A 21,759-nucleotide genomic window follows, 5' to 3' on the forward strand; every position below is an offset into this window, starting at 1 on the left:
AGATTTGCAGAGACCGAAATATTGTGTGTTAAAATGTCAAAATAGTGAAATTATATTAGGGCTGAAATGCTGCATTATGCCTCATAATTTGATTTCTCTTTATGCTTAGTTTAAACTCTGCAACATAATTTGGTCCTCCATTGGGCATAATTGCAGCGGATCGTTTTCCATCTGATGGGAGGTCACCACGTGTCCAGTTCACTCATTGTCCTTCTGACCTGTGGTTATTTGGCCTGCTTTGCTAGACAAAAACCATGGTTGCTTCTCTTAGGAGCTTGGATCTTATGATGGACTATACACTTCCCACTAAAGTGCAAGTGTATCGTATGGTTCGCAACTTAGACACTTGTGGTGCTACAGGTTCATACAGTCCTTCTTGAAAGTGTTTCTGGTTCCATTCACAGTGACTTCAAAAATAAACTAACACAAATAAATTCTGCTCTTTATTTCTAACCCATCTGATTAATACTTTGTAATTAATATTTTCATATATTTCCTTGATACACAGATTAATCTTTTCATGTGCTTCATCTCAAACACCAGTATCAGCTCACCTATGTATAGGTTGCAGAAAAGTAGCACAGCAGGATGCAGTTGGTTGACATCTTATTGGGCAGAATGATGAACATATATTTGAGTTCCTTCCTGAAGTCATTATAAATGGATACTTGGTACTCTTCCAACAAGGATGGTATGAAACAGAAGCTTGAGTATCTGGGTCACAGGCGCGGCCTTTGTACATGGGGACCTTCTTTCTGGCATAGGATGGGGATAGCCTGGAACGCATGGTAATAAAAGGCACATTTGGACATTTATTGAAGTAATAAGCACAGGACAAGGGATAGAGAGAGGTGTAAAGACTGACCATCACCACATTGAGGTACTCAAGAATATCACATCCCACTGGATCTTGAGAGTAGGCCACCGCTAACATCACATGCGTAGGTGTGCTAGTCCAATAATTCAAACCTGTGGCATTCAGCTTACACATTTATCTGGACCTGAGAAAGGTGGAAGGCTGATGCGGGCTTCCCTGCTCCACCATAAATTGATTTCCACAGAACGCGAAGAGCCAGCATCAATTTATCATGTCAATGTTGTCCTTTTCAGAACCAGGAGTCCACTTGTTGACAGTATTTGTGCCCCACAAAATTCAAAACCATCCCATACAATACCATAAAATACCATACCATAACAAAGTGTAAAAAGACATTAAATAACATAATATACCATAATCTAGCAATGTTGACTTTAAAATGTGACAATTCGGAGGAGTCTTTGCCAGTGGGGTTGCCCAATATTGATGGAAATCTAAAGAGGGTGGCAAGACTGGTTGCGGTGCAGACAAAATTATAATATTCCAATTATTTCATTTCTGTTGGTATGTGCAGTGCGAGGGACACCTCCCGCTGACTGTAGAATTCTGTTTTTCTGGATGTATGCATGCACTGTGGAAACATATAATTTGTCCCTTATAAAAGGTCATAATCATTTTGAGATACTGAATAAAAAAAATCCCACTTAGCCTTGTGTCTCCATAGTCCTTTTAAAAATCCAACATTTTTGGGCAGATTTCCTGTTACTACCATCCTCTTACTCAAGACATATGTAGAGGTTCAAGACGACCATGGGAAATGTGAAAGTTGTGCCATGCTTCTATGAAGGTGTCATTTAAAACAGTATGTTTCACTGATCTTGTTCAAATTTTGTTTTCTTGCCCATCAGGTACACTTGATTTAAACGTTTGGTTTTCAGTCAGAAGAGAAGAAAATCCGAAATCCTGAAAATATCATCGGAAGCAGACAAGGTACAGTCTAGGTTTTCAAAGCTGCAGCCCATAAAAAGGTGTACTCTTTCCTAAAAGTCAGAGATTTTGAGTAAATAATAAATTGTCTTTTTCACTCGAACAGTCATTTAGATTGGCACAACTGTTAAGTTGCTGTGATCCAAAAATCCTTGTCTAGAATTTTATGTTGTGAGATCTGGTTCTTACATCTGATCCAAGCTACAGAGTTCTAGATTTAAAAGTGCTCATTCACCCTGGTGTAATCTCCAAGTTGCACTGATCCCAGATCCTTAAATGTGAATCTACACTGAGATGTTTACCACCCAGTTGTGATGCATGGTCCTGGGCTGTGTAGCCCCCCCTTAGGTTCACAATAGCTGCTGTTGGTCGTCGTTGCAAGCTTCCTGCCTAAAGATTCATAAACTGTGCTTTCCAGGACCATTACACTCACATTTCACAGGATCGATTCTGCCTCTGAGTCCTGATTGCAACATGTTCAGATTAATAGACCTCCTACCGTTTCAGGAGTTCAATTCCCAGTGGGGATTTATTTGTGCAGCTTACGAGAGCATGCTGGGTAATTGTTCCATAAACACAAAGCTGCTGTCGTCATGTTTCTATCGCCATTGTGCCCTGGGAAGTCTCCGGGTTAATTCAAATCCGAGCTCAGCATGAGATTCCATTTTCCTGGGGGTCAGACACATTTCTTCACAGATTACATAAATGTTATTATACTTTTGCCTTATGCTTTTCTTCCCAGCTGAGAGCATGTTCCATGACAACTATACTTATGTGTAAGTGGTATACATTTCAAGACACTGCAAATATGGTGGTCTTTATGGCAACTTAAGCCGGCATGTGAGATGACCAGTGACAAATGGTTCCTACTAGACCCAGCTGTGGGCAGATAGGGTTTTCAACATCTACCAAAATGCCAGAGAGAAAATTCCAGTTGAGAGCAAATTCATCACTATTTATTTTGTAGATTTTTCTGCATGTTTGGTCCCTGGCTTTCATAATCCACCGTCCAATTCAATATAAACTGGGGTTTCCACCAGGGACACTCATCAACTAGCAGGCCAGCGCTCTCACAATTTTATGTCAAGGCGAGGCAAAATCAAAAGTTTTGACTTGGGGTTTTGTGGCATTAAAACACTTGTGCCGTCCTTGTCGAGACAGTAGTAGGTTCAGATGGAATAGCGACTGCCTCCTTTTTTGTGGTTTCCATGGAGTACTTGGCTTAAAATGCAAGCTGACCCAAATCGAAACATCATACGAACTTACAACAAGGTTGAGGTTGCCATGGAAACTTTGATTTCCATTCTAAATATAATGTTTTTTCTTAATTTTAGGTCTTCTGTCCTCTGGGTGTAATAATTTCTTTCCTGAGACTGTAGTGCAAGAAAGTCCAGCCAACGCCATGACTCTGGCCGGTAAGTGACCAGAACATTTCCTCTACCTAGATTGAGTAAATAAGGCCTGCCTGATGGGTTTTCCTTCACCTGTATGGAATGTTGGTGTGATCTTGATGCCGGGAACAGGTGGGGTCTCCATGCATGGTGGCAAGTGGTGGCTTGCTGCATGATACTGAACTGAGACAAAATTAGCAAATTTTGCTCTAATTCATTCATTTTGACGATATTTGTATTTCAAATGATTGTCAAAGTTGACGAAAATCCTTTTGAGGGAATGCCCATTTCAAAAAAACATAAATAATTGTTTGCTGCAGGGGAAATCCCCCGATCCTACGATTTCTTTCAATGCTCTTTTCCTCTCACTGTTGCTCCATATCCTCTTTCCATCTTTAAATGTGGATATCCCTTGTATCACTTTAAAATAAAAAACAAACTACCACATCTCTGGTTTCTTTTTTTCGACTTCCTGCCTTATCAGGGATTTCAAAAAGTTTTAAACTTTTCTTGTGAAAATATTCAGCCCCGAGGCGGGATTTGATACCGATTCCAGGGCTTTCACAAAAACCCAGGGATTCACCAACCCCAGGTGGCATTTCTAAAGTCCTTTCACAGGATTCAAGTGCACCCGTGCTACAGAGCATCTTGGCAGCATCAAGAAAGACCATGGATCTAGTTCTTGGTGATGTGTAGCGTACTGCTTGGGTACTATGGCATTATGCTATTGTAATCTTGTATAAACCCAGATTATTGCGTCATCTAGATTTCTTGTAATTTCTATATTTCCTAAATTATGGGCCTGATTTAGGTTTTGGTGGAGGGGTTACTCTGTTACAAACATGACGGATATCCCGTCCGCCGTATTACAAGTTCCATAGGCTATAATGGAATTGTAATAAGGCTGACGGGATATCCGTCACCTCTGTGACGCAGTAACCCCCTCCGCAAAGATATAAATCAGGCCCTTAGTCTTATCACTTAATTATCACTCACGGGAAACTCTGGGACAGATTTACTTTTCCTTCACGCAATGCTACGCAGCAAGACAGCTTGCTCTGCTGCGTGACAGGACGAGAACAGAAATGCATCATATCTACTAAGATATGACGCACTGCAGCTCTCTTCCAGTGCTGGCGCACTGTGTGTTACCTAGCAACACTCGCACGCGCCCTTGCACCTTGCATTACAGGCAGGATTGTTTTTGTGCATGAAGGGATACCTTGCTGCAGAAAAATAATCTTTAAATGCATATTCCTCTTTCAATATGTGCTGCCAATTGCAGCACACTTGGTAATAGGAAGTAACAATGAAAAATAAATATATTTCTTCACATTACACCTCTGTCAAGCAGGCACACCATTTTGGCACAGACTCGAGCTTGAAAGCCTTTGTAAATCTGGGTTTGCATCAAAATACATGGGTAGATGAATTGGGATGTCCATGCTCCACCCGGGTAATACTTACCCGAGGCAAAGTAACATTAGGCAGCGATATGCACTTCGTATTAACTAAACCAGTGGTTCCCAACCTTTTCACTTCCGTGGACCCCCACATTATCATTACTGGAGCCCGGGGACCCCCAGTGAATCTTTATTGGAATGCAGGGACCCGCCCTACTGAGTCATTACTGAAACCTGGGGACCTAATCTCTTAATATTATTTCATTTTCTAAGCATTTGCGGACCCCCTGAGGAGGCTTCGCGGACCCCCAGTGGTCCCCGGACCACAGGTTGGGAACCACTGAACTAAACCATGCGAAGCTATGAAAATTGGCTTTGCGTGTTTTAGTAAATGCTAAAAAGGATTTTGTGTCAAGGCTGTGCTACAAAAATGATGCAGCCCTGATGCAAAATCTCAGTACATCGGGGGTTTTGTTTTATCAGAAACTGAGGTGGGCCTCGGCTGCCTGCGCTGTGCTGAGAGTGAAGAAACTGAATGAACAGTAGATTGAACTGACATCTTGTGTGCTGTTTTGCAACCAGGGACATACCTCACGATCAATTTTCACGCAGAAGACTGCCTGTGCGTAAAACTCCTAATCCTCTTCAGAATCACACGTTGCAGTATATAATGCACTGCACTTCACTGATTGATGCATCTTACCCCTCAGCCATCACCTGTTTTTTTAAGATCTCTGACTCTATGGGATTGATTATGACTGATTCAAGAGTACGAATAGGTATTCCTGCACCCAGAAGTACTGGTACCACTGGTTTGTGTACTTATTGGTTGCAGAAATGCCATCTACCACAATATTGTTCCAGAGACATAGGGCCAGATGTATCAAAGGTTTTTACCCATTGTATGTCTATGGGAAAATGTGTTCATACATATGGCCCATAGAGAATAACACGCGGGAATCTGTACTTCTGCACTGATTCCCACGTGTTGTTCCTCCTTTGCACATAGTTTTTCACTCGTACATTTCACTTGCCTTGAGCTGGTGAAATGTCTGGGTAAAATGTATGATCTGTGCCATTCCTGCATCACTTGTAATCCTAGTGCCAGCAGTAACTATTGTCACTTAGCACCTTGACTATTAATTTACCATCCTCTGCCCTTCTTTTCTGACATTATTATTTTCACAAGGTCATGGATCATTGGTAAAACATTGGACAGTCTGTGGTTGTCGCTTTAAGATGTGATGACTGAGTAGATTTGTGCATCAGTTACCACAACCTCTGCTCCCTTTTTCCATCTACAGCATATAAAGAGAAGATGAAAGAGCTTCCTCTGATGTCCTTGTTCTGTTCCTGCTTCCTGTCCGACCCCTTGAAGAACCCGGTGTACGCGCACGAAGGTAGGAGGACTTTTACCACTGTGGGTTTTGAGGGCAACCCACGTGGCCTGGAGGTAGAGAATATTATCAGGAGTGTCAGGGTGGGTGCAGCGTACCTGTGGGATAGCGGCCTACCAAGTGGACCTGCCATGTTTATCTCTGATTGGTTAGCTAGCTCTCCAGTTCTAATCCAAGCCAAAATATATCTCAAGTAGAGGTAAACAGATGGGTTATAAAGTTATTTCTCTTTGAATTATATGGAATTTCTTCCCTGACTTCTCATCCATTGATGGGAACCAAGGTTGGTGGTGGCAAAAAATTTACTGGCTGACCACTAAAATTTGCTTTGGAAAGGGCATCCTTCCAAACACACCAGAAGGCGTGCCTGCTAGTGACAATTTTAGGCTGGTTTTACAAACTTTTCTCCAGGGCTGCTTTGGTAATGGGACACTAGAGCTACATTGAAGATGCTGAGCCAACTTAAGAAATCACAGAATAGAGGACTGCCAGCAAAGTTGCTGTTATAGTGTAAATGTATGTGGTATTATAAATGTATTTAAAAAGGGCATTGAATATAGTAACAACAATTTATCAGTGACTGTTGTAGCAACTACATTTTTTTCTGATGTGGTTACATTTTTCTATTTGTGTTCATCCTGTTTCATATGCTTTACTCCATGTATCTTCTTCTAAGGAATTAGAACGCAGGTTCCTTTTATGAGGCAAGAAGGGCTGGATCCGTGACAGATTTTCAGGATAACCTCTATCTAAATGATTGTGATATATACATTCATTATATACAACTATACTTTATGGGGATATCCTTAAAATATATTCTCCTGGATCCACCTTGGACATTATTGAATTAGATACTATTTGATAGGACAGAAACTGTGATGGATTCACAATAACTCCATTAGCAACTCCATAACCCTTTTTTCTTTACCTAATATGAGGATGAAATTTGGTCATAAACCATTAGAAAACAATAGTTGCATTAAAAATAAGTCTTTCTATAAGATCGTGCCTTAGAAACTCTTTTGTGTTCTTCCGTTGACTGAAAGACGTTGACTGTCCCTAATAAGCAAGTCCCCTCTATTCATTGTGCAAACAGAGTGTGATTTTAGTTTTCCTAATTGACGAATTTGTATTGATGAAAGCTCAGTCCTGTCCTTGTCTTTATTGCAGACACTGTGGATCTCACCTGGTGTGTCATATCAGACATGGAGGTGATCGAATTGAACAAGCGGACCTCGGGCCAGTCCTTTGAGGTTATACTGAAGCCTCCTTCCTTTGACGGGATCCCAGAATTCAATGCATCGCTCCCTCGGCGACGGGACCCCTCGCTTGAGGAGATACAGAAGAAGCTGGAGGCCGCTGAGGAGAGGCGGAAGGTAAAGATGAGTCCAAGGCACATGTCGATGGCAGCGTGTGAGAGCGAATATGCACCAGGCTACAGCTCCACCTTGGTTTTCTTTCTGGTGGAGGCATATCTGAGATACAATAATTTATTGTTTTGGGTATATCAATAAATACTGTGTGTATTGGAGCGATTGCTTGGTAGCCCTGCTTCAGCAGTAATTGTATGATATATTAAAGACTATTTTATGTTGTACAAAAAATTATGTATTCTAAAACAAATTTTATTAGGGATGTTTTTGTAACATAAATCTAGACCTGGGAAACCGAATGACTGGCATGTTGCAAGGATGTTCTTAAAAGGAACAACCAATATGATAGAGCAATTGGAAAGATAGTTATATGGAATTTCATGGAAGAAGCCTTCTTTTTCCAAGTATATCATCCAGTTCTTTGTGGGCGTGGCATTTGAGAGGCAGATATGGGAAGATCTAGGACTGTGGATGGGAGTGGCACCTTGCCACAATGGAAGGAGGAGGAATAGCAGTTACATTCTTGGGCAATAAGTAGGTTGTGGGCCCACAGTGGTGGGAGATAATGCTAATAATGGGATTTTCCACAGTAACCACATCTACGTGGCTTGTGTTACTTTTAGTACCAGGAAGCTGAACTTCTGAAGCACCTGGCTGAGAAGCGAGAGCACGAGCGGGAGGTGATCCAAAAAGCAATCGAGGAGAACAACAACTTCATCAAGACAGCCAAAGAGAAGCTGGCACAGCGGATGGAGGTCAACAAAGAGAACCGGGAAGCCCACTTAGCCGCCATGCTGGAACGGCTGCAGGAGAAAGTGAGTTGAAATGGGACTGGAGAGGTTCATATGTCAATCTTGATAGTTTTCAGGTTTTTGAGCAGGAGTGTGATTTGGGCACATATGTTCCTTAAACATAATTGAAACGTTTGTGGTAACTTCAGATTGCTGCTAAGCATGTCACTGCTATCATATGTTTTTTGTGATGTCACAGATTAGAGTTTCATGAATTATGATTCTCCACAATGACACACATAAACATGACAACAAGACATTCAGAGGCACCAAGGTACTTTGGAGGCCCATTTAGTATGAAGTGCTATCTTTTAGATATGGCGACAGCAGGTTTGCTAGAGGCCCTGAACATTTATCCATAAAGTTGCTCTTCCATTCTCACTTGGCCTTACTCTCCTTAGGGACTTCGGGGAGAAGGGCGAAGGGAGAAAGAATGGGGACAGAGAGGAGTTTTTATCAAACTGAACCATCCTATATGTATAATGGTAGATTACAACAGCTGCTGTGGCGTACGTATCTCTCACCTGCTGCGTTGCCTATTCGGGCAAGTAACTGACACTTGCACTGGTGACATCTGACACAAATCCCAATTGTAAAGGACAAAGGGTGCTAACACACAGGCCCTTGCAAGTGTGTTAAGATATTGGCATCTAGTAAGGTCGATAAGCATTGGGACGGTTCATTCCTCCCATTTGTAAACACAGCTTCTGTCTGTAGGCGGTAGGAAGACATCAAGACGCAGCTTGTGGCCATAGGTGGAGGTTCAGAGAGAGCATCACTGTCCACCTTATGTGTATAAGTGGTTGGATGCTATCAGAGTACATCTTCTCTCTACCACTGATGTAAAGGCACCCAGGGCGAGAATCCATCAATATATGGAGAAGCAGCATCATGATGGAGCTACTGTCCACAAATGTTTGGAGAGAATCAAGAGACAGCTTCTCTCTATAGGTGGCGGGAGAACATCAAACTCCACCTTTTATCTCTAGGTGGTTGCCCTGCTAATGTATGGATTCACTGCCGACTTCATGCAACAATATGTCCTTGAGAAAGCTGTTATTTTAATCCCAGTTTCTTCAAGTATTCTTTCCAATTTTGTTTCAACCAACGAATCATACAAAGTTAGAACAGTAAATGATTCTGACTTCGAGTATTAGAGGCTATTTCTAAGCCTCCGCTCCGAGTTCAGAGGAAGCATAGAAATACAGGAACCGTAGAAGGGCATGGACAGATGGGGAGTTGGGATGCCTAAAACATCAGCAGACGGGAAGTTTAAAAATAGACTCCAATCAGAGTACATATATGAAAGGATCTAGCATGCGCATACTGGGAAGCGTGGACAAACGGAGAGCTTAAACAGATGGAACACCAGTTATTTTACTCAACCCCCACTCCGTTAATTGGTTCGCTTTTGATATTTTTCAGATATTCAGGGCCAATTAGTAACACTTTTTGTACGAGTGAAACCTGTGTGTTATAATATAGTATATTATATATAATACACATACACACAGATGGTTAAATCTAACTTTGTATGCATGTTTGTGTGTGTGTGTGTGTGTGTGTGTATATATATATATATATATATTTAGATATTTCCTTTATTCAAATGCATCCAAAGTCAGATTCAAACATTTTAAGCAAACAGGCTCATGTGTTGCCTCAAACAATCACTGCTGTTAAGTGGAATGGGACAAATTGATGTGCCAAGTGGGGGAGGGATAGGGCAAATGGAGTGGGGGCACAGGGCATCTACCGCCCCCCCCCCCACCCCCCGTTTAGAAACCCCCCTGGCGTAAACGTGCAAGCGCCTGCAGCTTCCTTTTTTTTCTTTTTTGTAAATGTGCCCCTCTAGTGCCTAGATGACCTATCTGCTCAAATCTTGCAACTTTCACCTCTGTTTGGGAGATGTTGACCCAGAAATCACCCCTGTTCACGATGGTCTAGCGGGACGTGGTGCAGTATCTCCCACAATGCAGCGCGAGCTCCATGTCTGCCATGGCAGACGCCTCCTCCGGCGCTACAACATACTTTACAGATCACACCTCAGCCCGCTGCCCCAGCCACGGGGGTGTCTGGATTGTGACAGCAGATCATCAGGAGTATTGTCTGCTTGGGAAAGGGGGATCCCCGCCTTTCAGTGACGTAGGCACGTTCACACAAGCACAGCAGAGTCATTGCATTCACCAGACAAGACTCAGTCGCCTCTTCAGGTGGTCCCATACCCCGCTGCCTCACGCTTCGCTTTTCCCGCTTCAGCACCCATCTTAAATGACAGATCCGTGTTGTGACACAACTGGGTCAAAATGGGTTACAAAAATGGAGATTTGTAGTACAGCATTTTGAAAACGAGAGTGCTTCTAGCCGAGTAACTGAGTAAGCAGTATGAGCAAGACAAGCATTTTCAATGCAACAGGTCTCGCTGCTCGCATTTATTCAAGTTAGAGCTATTAGCGTTGTAAAGCAAAAAAAAAAATAATGCAGCACGATTGCGCTGCGTGGAAAATAAACAGATAAAGTAGTCCGGACTCTAGGCTGAAAACATCGAGCCTCGTATGTTTTTGGTACTTTACCGGTGCTGTGTGGGTGGGCTAAACACCGGAAAAGGCATCAGCTATGCATGCCTTTCACAAATGAAAGCAAGCGGATTTTAAAAGGCAAGTCCACGAAGCAATGAAAGTAACTGACGTGGCACGGGCGTGGTTTCAAGCCCAAAGAGAGATTACAGAATAGCCTCTGTTTGGAAAATCTCTGAACCATTTCAAAGCTGTGGCCACTAATACTGTGCGAGTTATCACTCGCTACTGGCATCTGCTGTGATCTGCTGGTCACAACTTCAAATCTCAGCAAGGCTAACTCAGCCTTTCACCCTTCCAACGTTTGTAAATTGAGCACCATTAAGTTGGATAAAATAATATCTGTTATTTATAGTGCTAAGAAATTAGAAATGTTTCTTATGAAGGGATAAAAAAAACACGTTTTCGTGTGTGGCGGTTGAGAAGATAAGAGGACCCTTCCAATGCCATGTTCCTCATTTCATTGACGCTAAAGCTTTTGATCCAGCTCTTTTACTTTTCCCTGAAGTGCATCTTGAGACGGTAGCTCTTCTGACCACAGATGCTACCCTCTTGGCACCTCTTGCTGGTCCCAAGTCAGCCTTACTTCAACCCCAGCACCGCTGTAGACACCTGCCTCCCTGCACTACTTCAATAGTCCACAAGATGGCACAAGATTCAACACATGACTTCAGACATAACCTTGCTGCTATAGCACAGGCAGTGTGAAGCAGAAGCAGGTCATTGTGCCTGGACTCTGAACATCTTTGCTCCAGAGCTGATCAAACCCCACATCTGAAGTGAATCTAGCTTGGTCTCCGTATGGATTAACAACCCAGAGTATTCTCGCCCATGTGAAAGGCCACTGTAGTCTGTGTATGTCCTGACCCACGTAGCCAGGTTGATGTGAACATATGTTCTCTTCAATGTGGGCTCCAGTCCTCTTGGTTGGAAACTGAAACAATTTCCGTCACCCCCTACGTGAAACCTATTACACTGGCTAACATAAGGTCCACTTGATGGATCTCATGCAGTGCACACTCCCCTTTCACTAACGACTACTAATGGACCATAAATGATGGCGCAGATGCCATTTTTGGATCCTCCCATTCACTGACATGTACATTCTTCATTTCTGCATTCACCCAAAATCTGGGGGTTGGATGTGGGTGAATGCTGATGTAACTGCTCGAATAAGGGCCTACGGGGTGTTTGGATGGCCATCCAAGCAGAAGATCAGGATCACGCTCAGATAGCAAATTACTGAGCTATGCCCGCTTTCGAGATATGTTTGTCTGTCCCTGGGTTCAGGGTTGACCTTACAGTTCTCCTCATCATATTCCAAGGTAGGCTTGAGGGAGGCTGAAGAAGACTAGGAAGAAACAGACAGCAGAGAGGCAAAAGATGATATGATGGCAGGGAGAGGGACCATGTCCACTGTGGCCTGTCTTGCACTTATCTCTGCCTCCATTTGAGTTGCAGAGGGCTGGAACTTAGTATGCAGTATGTGGATATTTACCCTTTGTACAAACCATTGCTCTCAATGCCTAGCACATTTTAGCTTCATCCAGTGGCTGATATGTTTGATTTCTAATTTGTCATGCTGTGCAAATCTCTTAATGTGCTGGTACATATTTAAAATGTTACACGTTGCTAAAATAAATATGCTTTTTTGTCCCTTGACTGCTTCAGTGTTCAATCTAGTCCTTTGTACCCACCACACATAATCAAAACATCTACAAAAGACTGCATATAAAATACAAAACAAGCATTTGTTGACTCTGATATGGACATAATAAACAGCATATGAAATGAGGCTATTACAAAGTGTCCTTGCATTGCCTTTCCTGCTGGTGGTTTGACTGCAATGGGTGCATCATTCAAAGTCATCTGCTTTTGTGTAACAGGGAACATTTGTGAGCGTTGTCCTTCTTGGCCTGAACCCCAGACATGAGTTATCTGGCTTGTGCACTTGAAAAGGGTTTCCCAAAATACAAGCAGCTAGTTTATCTGCTCATCGCATGTTGAGGGAATAGGGGTTCCCAGGTTTGATGGGTTGTCGGCATTGACTTCATGATGTGACCAAGAAGAAGATCCCTACAGTCAGCATCTTCTCCGGTTAGGGTTCTCACTGGAAGTAAATAGATTTTCCAACCCAAACTAAAATGACTTTAATGAATTGACTTCTTTATGTAATTCTACAGTCTCTTTTTGTTGGGGGTTCTTGAATAACAAAGAGACAACCCAAGTTGGGGAGCGTCCATCATGATATTGATGAACCATTGTGTTAACACATATCAAGAGAATCGCAACTTTTGCCCGGCCGGATAAAGAAAATGGGATTTGGGGGGGGGGTGGAGTGAAATGAAGGATTAAAGATAGTCCACACATGTGTAAGTAGTGCAGTCGCTCCATCTCACACGCACGCTCATATGTTTGTTATACCCAAAGAAGATTACCATCCGCCTAACCATGAACTTTATGCTTCTAGACTTGACTTCCCTGTGAAATTCATGGCAAATTTGCATACCTAACCATGAGGCTCGACTCACCAATGTTTCCCTGTAAGTTCTGCTCAATATTTTCTGAAAAACCGTGTTTACATGCACCATTGTATTCTTATGACTTTGTTGTGAGTGGCGATGTAGTAAAGTTTAGTTTAAAAACCTCTTTTATTCCAAGCTGTACCATATTGTACCCTCTCAATCTTTTTTAATACTCTACAAATTATCTAATTTGAAAGCCCTCTTTGTTGGTAAATGCTTTATCTCACAGTGTTTCATGGTATTGGGATGGACTCATGGTGCTGATAGACTTTCTTTGTTTTTAGTCTGTGTAATTGAAAAATATATGAGAGATCTAGTCATATCTCCAGTCTGCCTTACATCTCTGCTTCCCTCATGTTGGTATTATACCTGTCTGTGCTCAAAGGTGCGATCCCAAGCACCACCTAATGATATTTGATACAGTGGCCCTGATTACAATTTGGGTGGTGCCAAGGTAATCCTAAATGTACAAATTTCACAGTTTCTGTGCAGTCCACCCACCGCAGTACCACACTGTTACAAGTTAAGCCACATGGAATGGGGCATTACCATGTCGGACTGATTTATCTAGTCATAGAACTATATGGAATCTGCAGTTCAACTGGGTTTAACTCATACAGTTACCGCATGCTATGAGTAAATGGTGAACGCATGCGCAGGCCTCTGGGTGTGTTTTGGATTTACTGGCTGGAAGAACAAGGTACGCTTTCCCTACAAGAGGGAAACGCAGGTGTGAAAAGCCACCAATTCATAATCAGTCGGAGCAAAATTCAATGCGCTTGATTCTGGTCTGACTGAATTGTAATTAGGGTCAATGTTTTCGTACACTCCAGCCAGGTAATCTGTGGTTGAGGGAATTCCGAAATTTGATTTTGCAGCACTACATGCAGTATTTTATGTTTTTCCTGATGTGGTGTGTGTCTGCCCTTTAAAGTTCCACCTTGCAAGTACTGTAAAATGTAGGTTAATTGGTCAACAGTCTATGCAGATTATGCCAAGATCTCAGCAGTCACTACTCTGTAAGAACAAAAAAATAGCAGTACTTTAACATACTGCTTTTGGCTGTTCTATCAGACATCATGAGTCACCCAAAAAGAAGTGCATCCGGGTTCAAACAGGAAGCATTGATCTGACCCCCAATGTCTGCTATATGTGAACTGTCAAATACACACAGCGAGCACAAGATGGGTTAGCACCCACTGTTCCATGCGCTCCAGCCCCTGGTCATGAGGTGGTTAGAGTAGTTGGGTTGAGTTGGTGGGACTCACATTTCTTTCTGTCCCTGTAACCCTCTAGGACAAACACGCGGAAGAGGTGCGGAAGAACAAGGAGCTCAAGGAAGAAGCTTCCAGGTAGAAGCTCCCAGAGGACTTGGACTGATGGTATCCGGGCTGTTCGGACCGCCCATGCACAATAAGAAGTGGAGAGAACGCGCCTTCGCTTTATTTGTCTGTGAATGTGAAGAATTGATCAGTGAAGCCATCTAATATTTTTTTTCTTGGGGGTGGGGGGAGGGAAATGCCAGGGAAAAGGTGGGGGAGGGGGATGTCTGCCCCATCAGTGCAAGTGAGCAGAATCCTCTCCGTGATCCCATCTCTTGGACTTTGTGATAACATTGAAGGGGTTAAAAATCTGAGCAAACTGTTTGCCAGGGCAGGGAATGTGCAGTGTGAATTTATCTTCCCATTGTTACTTCATGATATGAAATTCAGACGTGTACTAATGTGAGATAGATATGTTTTCCCAAAATCCTGTCATCAATACACATTGATTTTTTGCATTATGTCTTCTGGTGTTATTGGTCACGCGTTTGCTTTTTTTGGGTCACGGAAGCCCTACTTTCCTTTCTGCAACATATTAAAAGCAATGAGGTTGTCAATGTCATGCACTAAAAGGATCCTTCTTCAGGAATACCTAAAGAAAACTTAAAAATATGTTGTTCCTTATCAGTAATGCTTATACTTCTATTTTTTTGTGCCTGAGCACTTTTCTTACATGGGCCGTCGTCCATTTTGTAAACTACTAGACACCTATCAAACAGGAAGTGACACCATAGGAGGTCAGGAAGTGTAGCTGCAATTCAGCAAGAATAGCAAGAGAGGGGTTGCATTGTCTTGGGGTGCAAAATAAAATAAATTGCAGCCATTTGGTTCACAGCTTTGTTTACTTAATTACTATGCGGATCCACTTCCCTTCATTCCTCTGATGTCACTTCCTGTTACAGAGACGGACAATGGCGCAGAAATGGAGGAGTAAGAAAATGCTTTATTTTGCAGAAGTTTTAATATGCCTATTATGAAACAACGCCTTTTATTTTTGACGAATGTATATTTAACAATGTCCTCTCTGATATATGGGGGAATCCACTAGGACCCAAAAGTGAGGTATTACCACATATTCCATAGGGCTCTCTTCTGAGACTGGCGTCAGATCACGGATATGTAGTTTGCCACTATTACAAGTTCTCGGTGGTGAGCATCACCCTGTGAGGGGCAAAGTCTTCTACCATCTGCTTCATGAAAGTGGGTGTGTAATCAGGAAGGTTGTCTTTGGGGTATAATAGGAATGCAACAATAACACAATACCACAACCCCACATTACAGTAACAACACAGCAATAACAACACAGCAATGGAACACAGCTTAAGACAATAAAAACACAAACACAACAGCAAAACACAACATACAAACAAAAACCAGAACACGGCACTAGACAGCTACACAGTAAAACAACCTAACAAAAGAACCACACTTCGAAACATATATGCACTGCACAATAACAGAACACATCAAAAATGCAATACCGCCATCAACACTCCACAAAAGCACAAAACAATATTAAAGTAGCACAAAAAAACAATGTCACTGTAATGCAATCATATAGAGTTTTTATGTTAAGTTGCATTGCTGGGTTATCTTGTATTTTTTGTCGTTCGGCTGTGCTTACTTTCGTTTTTTGTTGTTCAGTTGTTGTTGTGGCATGTGTTTCTCTTAAAGCCTCATTCACACATGGTATGATCGATGCATACAAAAGTAGAACATTCCATTAGATTTCAAGTGGGAAACAATCACCACTCCTAAAGCTGCTAAAATGTCACTACCCCCACCCTCTATCCATGCCTGATGACATTCATAAATCATATCTTAAAATATTACTTCTCAATATCACTTTTTTATCTGACCGATTGTGACACGTTTATTACTTCGTAAACAAAACGATTTCAGTTCCACTTGGTTTCAAAATAAGAAATAAATGTAACTTCATTGTGGAATACTAAGAAGCTAATATCTAATAAATGTGGAGGTGGTCCAATGACAGCTAGGGGGACATGACAGGGAGCACTAAGCTACAAATTTGGAAGGAAACCAGGAGTAAACATTCCTCTTAGGCATCTGCGCCAACACTCCCTGAAAGCCACTTGTCAAGAGAATTACCCAAAAGTCAATGCACAAATATTGAATGCAAGCGTTCAAACACGGACTGAAGCTTCATTCCTTCAATGTGTCCAGGCAACTGGCCACCATAGGATTATTATTTATTTTTTAGTTTGTATTAGTAGTTCAGTTAGAAAATGTCAAACTGCAACAATATACCATATTAATACACGAATGCTGGAAGAAAACAAGAGTACCTGTAACAAAGTGGTCCCACGAACACCTACAAAGAAATATAATTCAATTGATATTCCACAGTCCTCTACAGTGAACATATGATTATTTGGAAAGATAGCACAGAAAACAAAAACACCAATCTATACAAAATTTGTCTACTGTATTTGAAAACAATAGTGAATATATATCCTCTAAAAAATACAGTGGTTGCTCCTTTGTATATACAAGGTTTCAATATATCATGCAAATGTTTTGCTGATGGCCGTTTGTCTCTTCTTTGATACTGCTTTATAGAGTTTGGACATAAGACCGAAGTCACTCTTACAGGTAAGGAGATGTGTCAAGCCTATGAATGATGGAGGTTCAGACAGAAATGTCGGATATCCCTCCCGAGCAGCACAGTCTAAAATATAAGAATACATCCACGGGTGATTTTCCCCATCTCCTTACTCTGATCCATCAGCAGAAACTACCCCGCTACATAAAACCCACCTCTGTTAATGATTTGGAATGGGGTTAATTGACTCTGAGCATTTGGGTCCTAGGTAAGTGTCAAGGATATTTCCAGACAGCAGTCTGCATATTGACCCACTATTCCAGCTAGTTTATGGCAAGCATAAATTGTGCAGGCCAAAGTGTTGAATTATGCATGTTGACCAGGGAGCACTCTAGCCAACACCATAAAATGGGGGAAAAGGTGTCATCATAGCCTCCTCCATTTTCACATGAGGGGGTCTGCACTCAGGATTTACCCAAATAAAACTGTACTTAGCCTGTGCCACTGAGTAGCAATGTTCTAAGTTTGGAATTGAGTGCCACCTACACCCCCTGTATGGGGGGGAGTCAATACTTCTCAAACGAGGCGGGGTTGCTTGCTGGCTCGTGTAAATTCCTCAAGAACGAAACAAATTGGCTTGAAAATGGAATTTGGCAACATAACAAGCAATATATATATATATATTAGCAAGCAGATACCAAAATGTTGGTAAGAAAACCATTTTGCGTATGGCTGTTCTACCAGCCAGAGATAGCAGGAGAGCCTGCCTTTTAATGGCTTTCTGTTTTCTTCCATGTTAAATATTAGTTTTCATGGCCTACTCGTTCGCCCTACTCGTTTTATGCCTAAATATCGTATTTCTTCCTCACACCACTCTAGGGAAAGTCGAGACGTACGGCAGGCAGGCGGGGTAATGGGAAAACACGTACATTTATTTCACTTAATCTGGAGCCCAGAGCAGCAGCCACATTATACAAACTCCCATACCAAGAGGGATGCATTGTCTGAGGGGTCTCTTTTATACCACGTTACAAAGTCTGCATACAAAGATATGAAATAGTTAAAATGATCAATTCAGAGCCCCCTATTCGGGTGGTATTCTCTCAGGATACACGTGAGGGGTTCCATCACACTTGCAATTATGAGGGCCCCCCCTGTCTTGTGCCTCCTGTGATCCAGCAAAGTGAGTCTATCTCTCCAGTTGCTGATATGCTTGCCAATGGAATAGCATAGATTAAGGCGATCCACCCACTAACCCATCCCCCATGCCCGTAAGTCTCAACACAGAGAATATAGAAGTTCGTTCGAGACAATAGAATGCCTTCTGCTCTTCCATTGATAGGGCTATAGTGGCCATATTCGGATCAATTCAGTGTACCACGGAGAAGAAGGCACCACACTTATCTGACGTAGGAGGCCTGGTATGAGTCCTGATTGCTGGGGAGCACCAAGGTTGTACATGGGTCACTAGGACTTTAGCCAATATGTTGGTGTCAACGTTAATTAACACCAGTGGCCTGTAAGAGGCACAGTCAGTGGGAGAGTTACCAAGTTACAGTAAAACCAAGATAGTGACCTTCTTCAAAATCGTCCTCGTGAACCCCAGGCTTTAGCAGCAACAGCGGGGTGGGGATATTTATGGGCCTCTTCTGCCTACAACTCAGCAGACAAAACCTCAAATGTAATCTTGCAAAGCAATACCTGTGTCAATAGGAAAGCAGCGGGAGCAAGGAAGGACAAAGGATGTACAAATAGTAAAGAGAAAGAAGAAATAAAGAATGGAAAGAAGGGTGGAAGGAAGGAAGAGTTCAAAGGTAGGAAGGATGTTAAGAAGGATGGATGGATAAATAGGTGGATGAATGAGTGGGTGAAAGAAAGAGTGAATGGATCAGAACATGGACAGGTGAAAGGATGGCAGTTTACAAGGAAATCTGAGCATGTGTATGGATAGATGGATGGATGGATAAGTCAAACGATTAATGTATGGGTGGATGGATGGATTGATGCATTCATTGATGATGGATTTGTGAATGAATTTGTAACTGGACAGATGGAATGGTTGATGGATGGAATGGGGAAAGATTGGATGATGGATGGAAGAATGAATGGATGCCAGAATGGAAAGGTAAAATAGTGAGTAGCAGCAGGTGGATGAAAGAGTGAATGGACAGATGCTTGGATGGAAGACACTAGGGGACTCTTCTAGTGAGGTTCGGACTCATTTGCTTCGCTAGCTTGGTGCCATCACAACTTTGGTAAAAAGTGTGGCACTACTCCCTTGCATGTGGGCACTCTATAAAATTTAAATGTCATCCACCTCCAGGGCTTTGCCTCTAGGCAGAGGCCTTATTACCACTTTGATCCTCTCTTCAGTAATGAGATGGCTGAGCAGCTCCCTTTCATGAGCCTTAAACCATTTCATAGTGTAATCTAGCTGTGTTTTGTTATGTGTGTATGTAAAGCATGCTATCACCTGTCAGGGTATCCTGGCGCTGATCAGGTAGGTGTATGTGCGCCTGGCTCTGCTAAGGGTAGGTTGGTTAATTCAAAAGCCAGTTTCTTGGGAAACTCAAGAAGAAAGGAGGTGGCTCTGATGTGGATTGGGAAGTTGTTTCACGCTTTAGGAGCAATGTAATGGAACGCTAATACTCCTGATCTGGTACTGTATATGCATGTAATGTGTGCGAGTAGGAGGCCTGCAGAGCAGAAGTGTTTGGGTGGTTGATGGGAAAAGATGTAACTGTTTAGGTAGGTGGGGCTTAAGTTGTGTAGTGCCTTGAATGTGTGTGTGAGAAGTATGAAATTATTCTGTATATATATCGGGAGCCAGTGGAGTTCCCTGAGGTGTTGTGTGAGGGGAGTTCTGTTTGGGAGGTTGAGGATTAGTCTGGCTGCCAAGTGTTGGATGGTTTTTAGTCTTCTGGTGAGTTGCTAGGTGATCCCTGTGTAAAGGATGTTCCAGTAATCCAATTCGCTGGCGACTAGGTCATGAGTGAAGGTTTTTCTGGTGTTGGTTGTGAGCCATTTGAAGGTCTTTCTCAGCATCTTGAGTGTGTTGAAGCAGGATGCAAATGATGGCGTTGACTGGTGCAGTCATGTCCAGTTTGTTGTTGATGATTCTGAGGTTCATCTCTATCTTCCTTTGAGATGTCAGTTTTGGATGTGTAAAGATCAGTATAATATTTAGTAAACTCCTCCAAAATCTCAGATGTAGTAGTATACACTCTCTCATCTGCATGACCCACCTCCAGAATCTCCCTGGGAGCCAATTTAGGATTCAGTACCCTGGCCAATGTATGACTGGGATGTTGTCTCTCTCCATACTGTTTCCCCGCTGCATATTTGCCCAGGTATTTCACAACTTGCTCAGATGCCTCCCTGAATTATTTTGTTTTATGAATCTGCTGTCTTATCTCAGGTCAGTAGCGAGGTGTCAGTTCCTTACGACAAGACGAGGTTGATGAATCAAGCAGGTCAAGACGTGAAGCATCAACTTTGCGGTGTCATGATTACCCCACGGGACCACAGGTGCTGTGGCGGAGTCAGAGTCGGGTGTCACGGACATTGGTGACACAGCTCTCTAGACTTGCACTGTGGTAGGACTCTGGAGGCGCTGCAATGGCGTCGGCCTGCGGCGTCAGTCGCTGCCATTGCCCTCAGCGAGAGCCGCAGCTCCGGTGCAGTCAGCGGCGCGGAGTCGGACAGTGGCACTGGTTCTGAAGTCAATGTGCTTGTTTCTTCCTTGGTACACCAGAACTCACTCCTAAGAGCCCAGGAACTGGATTTAGCTCCACTTGGCGAATCAGGACTCTCAGCAAGAGAGCCCAGGCACTGGCAGGTGAATTCTTTTATGTCCCTCAGACTTCTTAACAGGAAGCGGGCTCAGTGAAAGCCCTTGGAGAACCTTTGGAAGCAGGATGTAGAAATCAAAGTCCAGGCCTTTCAGTTCTAGAACGGAAGCAACAAGCAGCAGGCCAGCACAGCAAAGCAACAGGCAGAGTGGCATTCCCTCCTACAGCATCCAGCTCTTCTTCCTGGCAGAATGTCCTCAGTGCAGAAGGATTCTAACTATGTGGTGTCAGAGGTCCAGTACTTATACCCATTTCTGTCTTTGAAGTAGGCAAACTTCAAAGAGAAGTCTTTGGTGCACAAGACCCTGCCATGGCCGCAGACACACTCCTGGGGGTTGGAGACTGCTTTGTGTGAGGACAGGCACAGCCCTATTCAGATGCAAGTGTCAGCTCCTCCTGCCACTCTAGCTCAGGAAGACCCATCAGCCTGGTGATGGGCAATCAGGATATGCAGGACACACCTCTGCTCTCTTTGTGTGACTGTCTAGAATGAATACACAAACAGCCCAACTTTCATCCTGATGTGTATTCAGCAGACAGGCAAAGGCACAGACTGGTTAAGCAAGAAAATCCCACTTTCTAAAATTGGCATTTTCAAACTTACAATTCAAAAACCAACGTCACCAAAAGATTTATTTTTGAAATTGTGAGTTCAGAGACCCCAAACTCCACATCTCTATGTGCTCCCAATGGGAAATTACACTTAAAAGATATTTCAAGGCAATTCCCATGTTACACTATGGGAGAGATAGGCCTTGCA

The 21,759-nt window shown here is 42.8% G+C and overlaps 1 protein-coding gene across 2 annotated transcripts in view; it reads left to right on the forward strand.

Annotated features, from left to right (window-relative positions):
* The window catches only part of STMN4 (stathmin 4), a 31,889-nt gene extending 16,846 nt beyond the window's left edge, over positions 1 to 15,043 (forward strand). The window contains exons 2-8 of one of the 2 annotated variants that reach the window (XR_011203600.1): positions 1,726 to 1,807; positions 3,139 to 3,219; positions 5,903 to 5,998; positions 7,166 to 7,371; positions 7,992 to 8,183; positions 13,206 to 13,278; positions 14,557 to 15,043. Coding sequence is in view for 1 of the 2 variants with exons in the window: in XM_069233748.1 (XP_069089849.1) it covers positions 3,207 to 3,219; positions 5,903 to 5,998; positions 7,166 to 7,371; positions 7,992 to 8,183; positions 14,557 to 14,616 (567 nt within the window). In the remaining variant the exon portion in view is untranslated. The remainder of the gene's footprint in view (positions 1 to 1,725; positions 1,808 to 3,138; positions 3,220 to 5,902; positions 5,999 to 7,165; positions 7,372 to 7,991; positions 8,184 to 13,205; positions 13,279 to 14,556) is intronic. The other variant, XM_069233748.1, reaches the window with a different exon arrangement.
* The last annotated feature ends 6,716 nt before the right edge of the window (positions 15,044 to 21,759 follow it).

Source organism: Pleurodeles waltl, chromosome 5, assembly GCF_031143425.1.
Source record: "Pleurodeles waltl isolate 20211129_DDA chromosome 5, aPleWal1.hap1.20221129, whole genome shotgun sequence".
In the NCBI taxonomy this organism is placed as follows: Eukaryota; Metazoa; Chordata; class Amphibia; order Caudata; family Salamandridae; genus Pleurodeles; species Pleurodeles waltl.